General features: G+C 48.2%; 1 protein-coding gene across 1 annotated transcript; it reads right to left on the bottom strand.

The window, feature by feature from the left end:
- Positions 1–222: 222 nt before the first annotated feature.
- LOC120841747 lies at positions 223–804 on the bottom strand. The gene has a single exon (XM_040212716.1). It carries the CDS (start codon positions 802–804, stop codon positions 223–225), a length of 582 nt encoding a protein of 193 aa, XP_040068650.1.
- Positions 805–13,846: the final 13,042 nt, after the last annotated feature.

Here is a 13,846-nt window from a genome sequence, read left to right on the forward strand (position 1 = left end):
CTTTCTTAAAGACGAAAAATCTGAAACCTGAGCGAAGTTTGTCATGCAACTAGATAATCTTTTCAAGGTCTAACTTATGGTTGATCCTCACAGGGAGAGAACTCTCCATCTTTCTGGCGTATATCTTAGCCCTTGTCACCCACACGAATTTGTAGCCTCGCTCCTTGCCTCTCTGTCTAGCCTGCCAAAACAGCTCCTTGTTCGCACGAGTCAGGTTGTCGTTTAAGTACAATTTGGGGAAGGGCCAACCTGACTGAGTGAGGGAAGCTTTCCCCGCTCTTCCATCCACGATTCCTTCATGCTGACCGAAGCAAATCGAATTAGAATCGGCGGGGCCTTTTCACGTTTGGCAGGCAAGCGATGTATAGCGAGTATATCGGTTTTATGGAAGTGGGAGATGTTCAGCTTTTCCGCGAGAGACTCAATAAAGGATAATAGGTCTTCTTTAGGCGAGACAGGAAGTCCGTGCACTTCGAGGTTGGAGAGACGACTGTGCTGCTCGTTGTCGTTGAGCGCGCCCCGGATCTTCTGGATTTCGGCTGCTTGTATCTGCACAGTTGTCTTTAGTTGCGACAGTTCGTCCTGGAGACCTTTGCCAGTTTGCTCGTTGGCTGTTGCCAGCTTGAGAAGACGATCATAGTCAGCGGAGAAGAAGTTCATGGACTGTTGAATTTCGTTGACTGTCTCTCTCAGGCTCTCAACCAGTGGCTTTACCAATAAGAGTTCGTTGAGCTGCGCCGACAGAGACAGGAGGGAATCTACACTTCCTTTCAGGGTGAGCAGCCCATCCAGCTTCTCAGTCATGGCAGCCAGCTGAGCAGATAGATTCTCCACACCCTGCGATGCTTCGATCCCATCAGGTGGTCCCGCTTGACTCTCTTTCTCACGGCGCGTCCGGCATCTCCACTTGTCACGCTTAGACTGACCCATAGTGGTGAACGTCTTGTCGGCGATACCGGAACAAGTCTGGCCCAAATGGTAAGCACCTTTGCAGTCTGCGCACGACATGTGCCTTCCATCGGTCTCCACTGATTTGGTACATGCCACACACTCGATGGTTGGAGTCATAGTTGAATCGACGCGCAGAAAGGTGGCGAAAGACGTGTACTGCCGTTAGGCTCGAGAAAAGCGCAGCGAAGTAATGACCCAAGCCAACGAGGCAGGTAGCTAGTCAGGATGGCTGCCGGTCTCTGCACACTGACGGCACGACGTTCGTTGAGAGCAGAATAAGGGAAGCTGGATACCCAATACACTAAACCTACCGGTGAATCTAAAAAGCCGAGTCAGACCGCAGCTGGGAAGGGTGGGAGAAGGCATGAGACGCCACGATACCTGGTCAGAGATGGTCGCGCAGGCATTTCCTGGAGCGTCAGAGTGGCTAGGCCTCACGGTGACAGAAAGCCGCAGCCAGCTCTTTTGAAGATATCCCGTCGAAGATGATCATGGCAAGGTCAGCACAACTCCAGGCATCAAGTCTTCGTCCGCAGGAGTATGCCAGATGACGTTTTTCTTGCTTTCGAGGGAAATCCTCGGACGGTGAGAACGATCACCGGGTCATGCAAGCATCATCTTCTACAACAATACTACTACTACTGCTACTACTACTACTACTACTACTACTACTACTACTACTACTACTACTACTACTAATGCTACTACTACTAATAATAATCGAAAAATAGTAATAATAATAATAATAATAATTACATTTTGCTAATCAACGTTGCAAATTTAGCCAGGTGAGTGTCAGGGGGGCTATGTTGCGCTTTTTGCACTCCCAGGAGACTAGGGAGAGGGAAGTGACGTCAACGACACAGCAAACGCAGATTGGGTGTTGACTTCGTTTTCTTCTGTCAACATCCAATCTGCATTTTCTGTGTCGTTGACGTCACTTCCCTCTTCCAAGTCTCCTGGGAGTGCAAAAAGCGCAACATAGCCCTCCTGGTCTTGCCAAGGCACCAGAGGCTTGTAAGATCAGATCCTGCGTTTAATCTCGCAGACCGGATATTTGCATGGACTTACATCACGTGCAGAGATGAAAAAAAAACGCACACATCTCAATGTTTCATCAAACTACATGTGGAAAGTCGATGTTGGGGTTTTAGTTGAGTTTTTATGTAGCTTGAAGATGATACATAATAAAAGACCGCTGATTAGCACTTATAAACACACATAAACAATCACAAATGAAAAAGCAAAACAATTTATTTCATAAAAGACTCAGATGTTCACTTTTGAGTCAGGAAAATTCCCTCTGTGCGTGTTCACACAAAACAACGAATGCCTAGGACCAAAGGAAAGAAGCTTTCCCGCTACACATTCACCCGTCACTTTGTGTGTCCACAAAAATGAAAAAAAAAAAAAAAAAAAAAAAACTAATATCAGTTATAAAAGTTATAAAATGTATCTTTATTTTCAAACTAAACCGGCTGCATCCTGCAGGTCGTGTGAGGAGAGGCAGATCGGCGAGAGCCGGTACACGAGTGGGTCTCCTGGCTCTCTCAAAGACATAGAATAAAGCTATTGAAGTAAACAAACAAGAAAAAAACATTGTTAGAAAACGAGCGTGAAACAGAGAGCGTGAAGTGATTGTTTATATCCATAAAAAATAATCCCTGGTGTTGCATTTCTACTTGGGGAGCGCCAGGTAATATACGGATTGAAAAGAGAACCTTATGAACAGATCATAGTTGATTTTTCCAAAGGGCTGATTGAGAGAACACAAAAAGATCCACCCCGAGTCTGTTAATGATGCAATAAAGAAAAAGAAAAGTCTGCTAATGGTGATTTGATGGCCTCGAGAATATATACAGCACTTTTTCCCTCTAAAAAACGCATAGGTGGTCGTCGTCGTCTGGTCGATCTTTTGAGAACTGGCACTGGTGAGGAAGTCCCTTGGTAGTCCCGTGCACGTGAACCCGTAGAATGTGTAATGCCTGCTGCCGCAGGCTGGGACATTGGCCTGGGATCTTGAATCCGGAGTTGGACAGCGTGCTGCTGCTGCTCCTCTTGTGAAGTATCCAACGCTGCCATCCGGGCGCCCTCGGACGACTAAATCACGTCAAGACCACGACAATCTCCTACGCCAAAATTGCGCGGCCACACGGTCCTACCCGTCGAATAAAGGATGGCTGCCGCTCATGAACGGGGTTGTGTGTGAGAAGATTTGAAGAAAACAGTAAACTCGGGATCGAAGGCTGTAGCCGACTAATACCTGAAATGGGCGCTTCCCACCTTTTCCGGGGTGTTACGAGGTACTAAATAAGACCGAGACAGGCCACGTCCGATGGTGTTCCAGGCGCATGCTGAACTGCTCGCGCCACCGGCACCCGTGCATTGCACCTCTTTATTTTCTAACGCGCGTGTGTGTCAACGGTGGCGCTTGCTTTTGTATATAGCAATCGTAACACTCCTTCCCCCCAGATTGTTATTCATTGAGAATAACGACGCACCGGTTTTCTTGTGCGCATTGATTTGCGTAGAACTGGAGGGTCTTTTGTAGCGATCGAACTGTAGACACGTGTTTGTGGAGACAACGGCGGTGGTGTTGATGCTCTAGCCTCTGGGCCCGTTTGCTCGAAGCCGGTTAACTTTAACCGCGGTTAAAAGTTAACCGCCGTTCCCTACTAGGTGCCTATAAGTACCTAGCCAAGTTTGACGAGGGCTGGATGAGCGATAGCTCCATGTTTTATTATGGGGTGGTAGCTGGTGTCACCTACTGGTTGTAGCGAATATACGTGGCTTCCGTGGAAACGTTCCCGAAATGGGGGGACCCAAAAAATGCGCGCTGCCTGGTTTTCGCAACGCAGCGCGGCATACATTTGAGCTTAAGAAACAATTTTTATTGCTTGTGGTACAAATAATCGGCAAGGTAAAACTAAATTAACCCTTGTTTGGAAATTTTCTAAATATTTGACTGTATGAAGTGAAGAAAAGCCTCGTTGAAATTTCCTTCCGAGTTCGAAAGACGACGACGAAGTTGAGTCCTAGAAACGATGAGAAAGAAGTGAGCAGTGAAAGGCGGGCGGTACACCGGCAGCATGGTTGGCCAGCATGTAAGAACTGTATATAACACCGTCATAAATCGAAAAACCTGTGACTCGGCTCCACTGAAATTCGACCTATTAGTAAATCACCCGAACATCGAGAAGAACGCTGGAAGTGTAATTCTACAATCCGCGCACGCTGGCCTTCCACTTATAAAAGATTTGAAGTAAATAATCATAATAAATCTTTGACAAATGCGCGTGCACGGCAAAATTTGTTTTAGGCGTTTTGCCTCAGGACAGTTATTACTGCAGACGCTAGCAGGTGCAGCGCGTGTAACTACACTCCTAGCATGCACCTTGGTGCTTTTGAAATTTAGCAAAAGGTCTATGGGAACGCTCTCTGCGCGGCCGATTGAGTCAAGGCAACCCACTTTCCAAAGACGTTGCCATGCCGACAACTATCGCATTCATTTAGGCTTAGGAATGGTCAGAGTCGAAAGTCTATCTAAAAAATGCGGCGAGTTCATTGCTCACGTTTTGCGTTTTAAGTGAGGTAAGGCAACGCGAAAACCTCCTGCACCATTCATTACCGACTAACGCGCCCGCTACTGCAGCTACTACGACGTATTAGTTCCAAAGCGAGCGGCGCTCACTCACCGGGCAGCGCCATGTTTCCCCGCCGTCCTCACTCTGCCGGTCACGTGACCCGAAATTCCCCCTCGTAGGGAAATCCGGTTAACCGCGGTTAGTTAACCAGCTTCGAGCAAACGAGCCCTGGTGGTTCATTTACTTGCACCATTGTTCCTGCGTTGGCTGGTGGTTGTTCAGCAATAGAAGTGAGTCCATTTATTTCTGGCAACTCAGGTGTGACCGGTGGGAACCTGTCGTCAAGCCTGATATGGTCGCCGTGTCTGTGCCAGTTGGTTCCGTCTTCCAGTTGTGCTTCGACGGACGATGAACTTGTTGATCTGATAACGGTGGCTGGCAACCACGATGAACCAGGCCTGAAATTCTTTACAGTGACGCTAGAGCCAGGCCTCGGGAATTCAGTACGACTAGCTGCTTTGTCTTGGTGTAGCTTTTGCTTCAATTGTTTTACAACAACATTTTTTTGAAGGTCCGGACGCAGCGCTTTGAGAGGTGTTCTGAGCAACCTTCCAAAGAGTAGTTCTGCAGCTGATCGACCTGTCAAGTCATGAGGTGTCGTCCGTTACTGAAAAAGTAACCTGGAGATCTTGGACTGAAAGTAGCCGGGGTCAGACTTCTTCAACTTAATTTTTACTAACTGAACTACACGTTCAGCAGCACCGTTTGATGCGGGATGGTGCGGTGGTACCTTGATACCCCGGATCTGATTCCTTCTGAGGAACTCCAGGAATTTCGCACCCGTGAAAGCTGTTCCGTTGTCAGATACAATAATATCTGGTATTCCATGAGTTGAAAAAATGGTCCTTAAGCAGTTTATAGTTTGCTTCTGAAGATGGAGAAGACACAGGCATGACTTCAACCCACTTGGAGAAAGCGTCTACGATGACCAAGAAGTAATGACCTTGGAAAGGTCCACCGAAATCAATGTGCACTCTTGACCACGGTTTTTCTGGAAAGGGCCAAGGTCAGCATTTCCCATCTGCCGGCCAGGTCGGTAAATGGGCTCGTAGTCGTGCTGCGCCAACATCAGGCTCCAGCGCAAAAGGCGTGGTGACAAGACCTGGGGAATCGGGTTGCTGTGGTGCAGCAACCCCAGAAGGGGCTTGTGGTCCGTAAAGATCTTGAAATGCCGTCCGTACAGAAATTGATGAAACTTGGTCACTCCCGCTATGACAGCCAAAGCCTCACGATCCGTCTGTGAGTAGTTTCGTTCTGCTTGTGTCATTGTCCTTGACCCGAACGCTACTGGAGATTCTTGACCCGACGGTGAGACATGGCTCATGACGAATCCTAACCCATACGAAGAAGCATCACAGGCCAATACCAAGGAAAGGGCGACATCATAATGTGCCAGAACCGCGGACGACTGTAATAGATCCTTGGCTTGTCGGAAAGCTGTCGCTTCTTCCCTTCCCCATTTCCATGCAGCACCGTTGTCCAGCAACCGATGAAGAGGCTCCAAAAAATGAGCAGCCCCTTTCAGAAACCGACCATGGAAATTCAAGAGGCCAAGGAAAGACTACAATTGCTGTTTGTCTTCCGGTTCGGGAGCGGTCTTGATGGCCAGAACCTTGTCTTCCGTAGGATGTATGCCTTTCCTGTCAACTTGGTACCCCAGGAACGTCACTTGAGGCACTCCGAACTTGCACTTGCCCTTGTTCAGGCGGAGACCGTCGTCATTGATTCTCTTCAGCACTGCCCGGAGGCGGGCTTCGTGTTCTTCACTGTTTCTACCACCAATCACAATGTCGTCGAGAAACACCAGAACACCATCAAGTCCGGCGAGCAATTCTTCGATGTAGCGTTGGAAGATCGCTACGGCTGTAGCAACGCCGAACTGTAGACGTGTGACCCGAAAAAGTCCCCGATGAGTGTTGACCGTTTGGAGATCTGCTGTAACCTTGTCTACTTCCTTCTAGTGGTATGCCTGTTCCAAGTCTAGTTGGGAAAACTTCTGTCAGCCAGCCAGTTTGGCAAACAGCTGATCAGCCGTAGGCAAAGGGTATGTTTCCCACCTGAGGGCACCGTTTACCGTACACTTGTAATCGCCGCATAGGCGGATATTCCCATTCTTCTTGAGAATGGGCACGACGGGGGTTGCCCAGGAAGAGTGACGAACAAGCTCAAATATTCCTTGTTCCACCAGTTTATCGATGGCCTCGTTGACTTTTGGCAGCAGCTGAAGTGGCACCTGGCGGGCCTTAGAAAACTTGGGACTCACGGCGGGGTCGATATCTACATGAACTGGCGGCCCCTTGCTTTTCCCGGGTCCTGCTTGGAACAGCTCAGAAAACTCGTCCATCACATTATGGACTGTGACAGCCTGAACATGCTACAACGAGGCGTCGACATGGTTGACACCCTCCAGGGAAATGCCCAAGGACCGGAACCAGTCGCGCCCTAAGAGACTGACGCCAAATCTCTTTACAACCAAAAGCTCCAATTCCACGCTTTTGCCCTTGAAGGAGACGTCCGCTGTTGCTTTTCCGAAAATCCGAAGACTCTGCCGTGTATAAGAGCGCAGTTAGAAGGTGCACGGCCTGAGGCTGCTTTTGTAAATGCGGAGCTGGCGCATCACACGCGGGTTGACAACCGTAAAAGCCGACCCGGAGTCAACTTCCATCCACAGATTGCAGCCGTTGATTACTGCATCGCAAAATACGGGTGGCTCCACGGCGAAGACACAGTAGTCTCTCTTCAATGGGTCCACCGTCTCCAGCCGGTTGTTGCGGATTGCTGACCGTCGACCTTCGGCTCTCTCCTTTTGGCGGCACGCAGCGACAATGTGGCCCTTGTTATTACAGAAGTGGCACACCGCCCCAACGAAGCGGCACGTTTTTGCGTTATGCGCTCCATTGCAACGCCAGCATGTACCTGGCGAACCTGGTTTCAGGCTGCCCTCCATAGTTTCAGCTGTGCAGCTGGATTCAGTAGGCGGAGAGGTTGTCGCGCGCGGTGCGGTGCTTCCACGCGGCGACCTTGACGTTGCGTCGATCCCCGCGCGAGAGGTTTCTGATACCGCCGTAGGCTCCGGTTTAGCAGAGGTACGGATTTCGATGGTCTGGAATTTGGCTAGCTCCGCTGCCTTCGCCATGTCTAGGGTCTTGCACAGTGTTAGGTTCGGCTCGGTGAGTAGACGTCGCTGCAACGCGTCGTCTTGAACGCCGCAAACTACGCGGTCACGAAGCATGTCGTCGAGCATCTCACCGAACTCGCAGTGCTACGACAAACTTCGGAGATCTGCTACGAAGTCTGCGATAGACTCCCCAGAACGCTGGCCCCGCTTGAAAAATTGGAATCGCGCGAAGGTTACCGGCGGCAGGGGAGCGAAGTGCTCATGAACCTTGAGTATGATGTCCTTGTATGGTGTTTCGACTGGAGCTCTTGGCGAACAGAGAGAGCGCAAGATGGCATATATGGCCGAGCCACAGACGCTGCAGAGAACGGCTCGTATCTTCTCTGGCGTGGTGATATCGTTCGCCACGAAGTAAAATTCCAGGCGCTCGATATAGCGTGGCCAGGATGCAGGGTCATCTGGCGTAAACTCTTCGAAGGGTGCATACGCAGTCATACTTGCTGCGGTGGAGCGCTGTCGTTGCCGAGACCTCACGTTTACCTCATCGCCAGTGTAATGTAGTCCACTCGAAGCGTCGGGTCCGTCAGGCACGGAGGACCAAGGGTTTATTTGTACATGTACGTTGTATGTGGTGCTCTAGGTCGAGCAGCCGTAACCGAACGGGGGCACGCTGAAGGAGACCTGGCTCGCGCAGCTGCCGGCGCTCGCGTGGACCGTCGCACTGTCTCGCGGCCGGCATAAAACCACAGACCAGTACACGACAGCTACCGACGGCGCACTGATGCATGTATCCCCTTTAGCTGCTATGACTTGCGTCTCATAAACTTATCTTGTTCGTTGATCACTGAACTTCTTTAGAATTTTTGCTCGATGGAATAGAGGAGTACACTTGCAATCTCGTACGTGTAGAGCAAGACTTCTCAGCGGTGAAGACTTAAGAGACAGTGCATGCTCTCGCAATCTCATGTTCACACACCGGCCCAGTTTGACCCACGTACACCTTCCCATACGAGAATAAAATCTCGTATACTACGACTCAAAGGCAGTTAACAAACTTATTAACATGCTTGACATCGCTTTTGTCCTGTTTATCGTGTTGGGAATTGATTTTCGGGCACAGCCTTTTCAACTTGTCAGGTGCAGAAAGCACCACCCTGACATCAAACCTGTTGGCTACCTTTTTCAAGTGATGTGATATGGAGAGAGAGAAATGGTTTATTGAAAGACGAAGATGTTAACCTAGCTGTATGATGCCGGTTTGCTACTTCGTACTGGGGAAAGGGAAGGGGAAATAAAGAATCGAGAGGGAGAAAAGAAGAACAGAAAGAAAGAGTACTCATGAAAACATTCACGCACACATAAATTAACTAAACATAAAAAAAAAAAAAAAAAAAAAAAAAAAAATTGACCTTAAACGCAAAAGTGGAGGAGCGTATGCGTCAATCGCAAGTACAAAAGGGACAGAAGGTGTAAAAAAAAAAAAATGATTGGCGTGGTCGGTTCTTTCCTCTTTGTCTCTAAAGTGTCCTGTCCAGCCGGGTTTCTTTTAGATACTTGGTCAGCGCATTTGTTGCAACCTCAGCTTCTCCATAAGTTTGCCAAGGGCCAAGGAGTCGCTGCAGGGATAATGGTTGTCCGGATAGATGCAATGCCTGAGCCATGGTAGCACGTTCCTTCTCGTACAATCTGCATTCGCACAGGAGATGATGTTCGTCCTCAAGTGATGAGCACGGTTGGCAGAGTGGGGATGATGCTCTGCCGATCATGTGAAGATACTTCTTGGTGAAAGCAACACGCAGGCGTATTCGGTGAAGTGTGGACTGCTCACGCCGTCCAAGTCCTCGCGGTACACGAAACTGAAGTTGAGGGTCAATTTCATGGAGCCGCTTGTAGTGATAGTTTGGGCAAGACCAGAGGGAAGAACGGATGGCGCTTCCGATACGATTTGCCAATCGCCTAGCGTCTGCCTTTGAGTATGGAATACGTATGATGGAATCTGATTTTCTTCCGTTTTTGGCAGCAATGTCTGCTGATTCATTTCCGGCGACTCCACAATGGCTTGGTATCCATTGGAAGAGAACTGTGTGTCCAGTCATGATTGTCTCATTGTGAAGGTGCTGTATTTTCCGTACTATTTGGATGTTCGCGCTTTTTACGTTTGGGTTTATCATGCTTTGCAGCGCCGCTCTAGAATCAGTGAATATCGTCCAGCTGGCTGGAACTTGTTCAATTATTAGCCTCAAGGCTTCGCGAATCGCAACTAGCTCTGCAGCTGTGGAGGACGTTGCATGACTAAGCTGTGCCTCAAGTGTGAAGTTCATCGACGGAACAGATATTCCTATGCCTGTGCTGTCTGACGCAGTGGATCCGTCAGTAAAGATATGTCGTCGTTTAGAATGGCGTTCCTGGATTATGGTAAGAGCATGCTGCTTAAGAGTTGTTAGTGCGCATTCTTTTCTTGAGGTAATTCCTGGAACATCAATATAAATTTCAAGGTCCGAGCGTAACCACGGAGGGAATGAAAATGTCTCTAAAGGTTCGAATCCATCAGGAAGCTCACTACTGAGAATGTTCAAAACCTGCGCGAAGCTTGAAGCCTTTCTAGTGCTACCAAGAGTGGCGAGATGATGTGCCTTATGGCGCGTGCTTTGTCGCAGGTGTGTACATAATATTTCCTGTGTCCTAAGAATAGCGATGGAGAACGCTCTGGCTTCTGCAACGCTTCCTGTGTTAGATGTGCATGAAGGAAGTCCGAGGCATGCGCGAAGGGCCTGAGCTTGCACAGATTCAAGCTGCTTCATGCTAGAACGTGAGATGTTGTACAACACTGGCAGACTATAACGCAAGAGTCCCACGAATAAAGCGTTGTAAAGTCTTTTAAGGGAGGGGACGGAGGAACCCCACCTGGTGCCACTAATAAATTTGAGTATGTGTACTATGGTGACTAATTTTGCTTTCAGACGTTTTACATGAGGAGACCAACTTAGGGATCGATCAATTACTATTCCTAAGAAGGTATGTTTTCGGACGTAAGGGATAGCAAGGCCATCAATATATAGCCGGTACTTGTCCGTGTCGCGCCTCGTAAAGGCCATTGCCACTGTTTTTTCTGGTGAAACTGTAAGTCCTCGTTCTTTTAGGTAAGAAGATATGATGATAATTGCTTTCTGCAGACGGATACGATTAAAGTGTTGTGAGATGGAGGATGTCCAAATACATATATCATCTGCGTAGAACGATGTTTTTGTAGACTTTGGAATCTTTTGTGCTAGTTTGATAAGACATATGTTGAATAGGACGGGACTTAAGACGCCACCCTGAGGGACTCCGCGAGTGACACTGTGCATTGTAGTATTTCCTTCTGTAGTTGACATATAGATAAGGCGGCCATTCAAGTAACTTAATATCCACGCGAGAAGTCGTCCTTTTATACCAATATCACGTACAGCAGCGTGTATTGCCTCGTGCATAACATTGTCAAATGCACCTTTGACGTCAAAGAAGACAGCTGATGTAATTCGTTTTTCTTTTTTGGCTTGCTCGACGGATGAAACAAGATCTATTACACCATCAACGGAATTCCTTCCACGTCGGAAGCCAGACATGCTTTCAGGATAAATGTTCCGTTCCTCTAAGAACCATTCCAAGCGTCCTAGTATCATCCTTTCCATTACTTTACATATGCACGAAGATAGCGCTATCGGGCGGAAAGATGTTATGTCAAGTGGAGACTTTCCCGGCTTCAAAACAGGTATAATTCTCGAAATCTTCCAGCTCTCAGGTACTACTCCAGATTCCCATGATTGGTTATACAAGTTGAGTAGTCTAGACTTTCCTTGTTCACCAAGATGAGCCAAAGCTGCATACCGTATATTATCTGGACCGGGCGATGATGGTCGATTGGATAAATTGAGTGCTTCATTTAACTCACTTAAGCTAAATAATTCATCAAAAAGAGTGCGGTTCTTTGAGTAGACTAAAACCTGGGCATTGTAACTAGTGCCTGTGGAGTTAGATGTCAGTTTCTGACAGTACTCTTCCGCTATTGCGAGCTCTGGCTGACGGAGACTAAGTGCTAGCGCCCGGAAAGGATAGAGTTGCTGAGGAGCTGTTTTCCGACCACGAGCAATTGACCAAATCTTTGTAAGGCGCTTCCGAGGGTCAAGGCTTTCACAAAGCGATTTCCATCGTTTCCACGAAAGTTTTCCAAAATAGCGCTGGATCTTTTTTTGTAGGCGTCGTGCCTGTCGCGTATCATCAACGCTTTTCGTTTTTCTGGCGCGTCGTTCAGACTGGCGACGAAGAGCGCGTAGCCTCTCATAATCTCCGTCGATGGATACTTTTTGATATGGTAGTGTGTACTCTTTCGTGGACATATCATTAGCGTGATTCAAGGCAGCTATGAACTCTTCGTTCGTAGTCGCAGACTGAGATGCTGTCTCCATTATGTTGCTTAATGTTTTCCAGTTAGTTCTTTTGACTGTATTTCGTGGAAGCGCCGAGTGAAACCCGTATATTAGTGTGTATGTGGGAATGTGGTCGCTCCCATGTGTCTCGATGTCAGCAAACCAGACAGGAGTTCGGGCTAATGATGATGAGGACAATGTTATGTCTAAGCAACTGCTTACAGAATTTCCTCTAAAAAAGGTAGGGCTTCCATCATTAAGAACTACTAGATTGTGTTGCTGAGCAATGTCTACAATATCTGTTCCGCGACAGTTAGCTTTCTTGCTACCCCACAAAGGGTGGTGTGCATTGAAGTCTCCAGTCAGTATGTGGGGTGAAGGAGTACTGCTGATGAGTGTGGCAAGCAAGTTTTTGTCGAGATTCGCCCTTGGTTCTATGTAGGAAGCAATGACTGTGATTGTGGTTTTGTTGCAACGGACTGTTGCAGCAACATATTCATTGGTTCGATTAGGCGGAACACTGTGATTAATGTACGTCAAATCTTTACGTATGGCTAGCATAACTCTGCTTGGGTCTATTCCTCGAGGGGAATGAAATATTTCGTACCCTGAAAGACGCAATGTGTTTGGAACTCGAGACTCGGAAATGGCCATAACTGGAAATCTATACTTATAGGCAAACTGGCGGAAATCTGAAAGGCGGCTGCGGAGGCCCGCAGCGTTCCATTGGAAGATAGTGGCTTTGGCGCGTACTTCTTCTGTTGTTAAATTGAATTAATGTTTTGTAAAAGGATTACCTACTTGCACCAAGAGGTGACAAGAGGCAACGCTATATCGATGATGGCTATGACTGCTTGGCACAATGGAGACTCGATGGAAACAAGGAGGTTGCGTACCAGGGTGGCGATTGTGTAGACAGCGCTCCCTAGGTTTTGAATTCTCGGTGGTGAGGAGTGCGATGCTGTAAGTACCTTCCTGTTAATATGGCTTGTGGTGGGGGATGTTTCATGCTCCTCAGTGTGGCCTTTGCGGTATGGTCGTGGAACCACTGTACTCTCGTTTTTGTTAGTTTGTGCATCCCTCGTTTTAGAGGGCCACTTGGGTAGTGGTGGAAAATCGACATTGCTTGTAATAGATGGGACGTTTTTCTCAGTTGCCTCTTGAGCTATGGTGATCTTGTTGGCTGACTGACGCTGCTCAGTTTCATAACGCTTGTTGGGCGACTTCACAGCTTCTTTCGCTGACAGGTAGTCAACCTTATTTGCGCTGCGGTAGTTCGATATATCCTTTTCTTTTCTATATACTGGGCAGTGCCGGGATGTTGAGTCATGCTGTCCTTTGCAGTTTACACATGTTGGTGCGTCTGCTTCGCATGTGAGGAGATCGTGTTCGCCGCCGCAGCGACTACAGCTGAGTGGCTTTGAGCACGTGCTGGCTATGTGCCCAAAGCGGCGACATTTCAGGCATTGTCGAGGTTTTTCAACGTAAGGAAATATCTTGAATCTCATGTGTCCTACAGTGGCGTACTCGGGTATAGTTTCTGATGCGAAGACAAGCTTGATTACTTCTGACTGCCCCATTCTTCTGACCTGGGTGATTGATACCGGCGACTGGGCTAGTACTCTTGTCTCGGTGTGGAGCTGAACATCAGTGATCTCCTGGGAGACACCTCGGATTACTCCAACGGTTGAGGTTGTTGGGTGGGGCTCATAGATGGTGACCTTTAT

Source organism: Ixodes scapularis, unplaced genomic scaffold, assembly GCF_016920785.2.
Source record: "Ixodes scapularis isolate PalLabHiFi unplaced genomic scaffold, ASM1692078v2 ptg000323l_1__unscaffolded, whole genome shotgun sequence".
NCBI lineage: Eukaryota > Metazoa > Arthropoda > Arachnida > Ixodida > Ixodidae > Ixodes > Ixodes scapularis.

What these genes read in the sequence shown, in the direction of transcription:
- LOC120841747 (XM_040212716.1), bottom strand. Translation starts at nt 804, where the DNA reads ATGACTGAGAAGCTGGATGGGCTGCTCACCCTGAAAGGAAGTGTAGAT.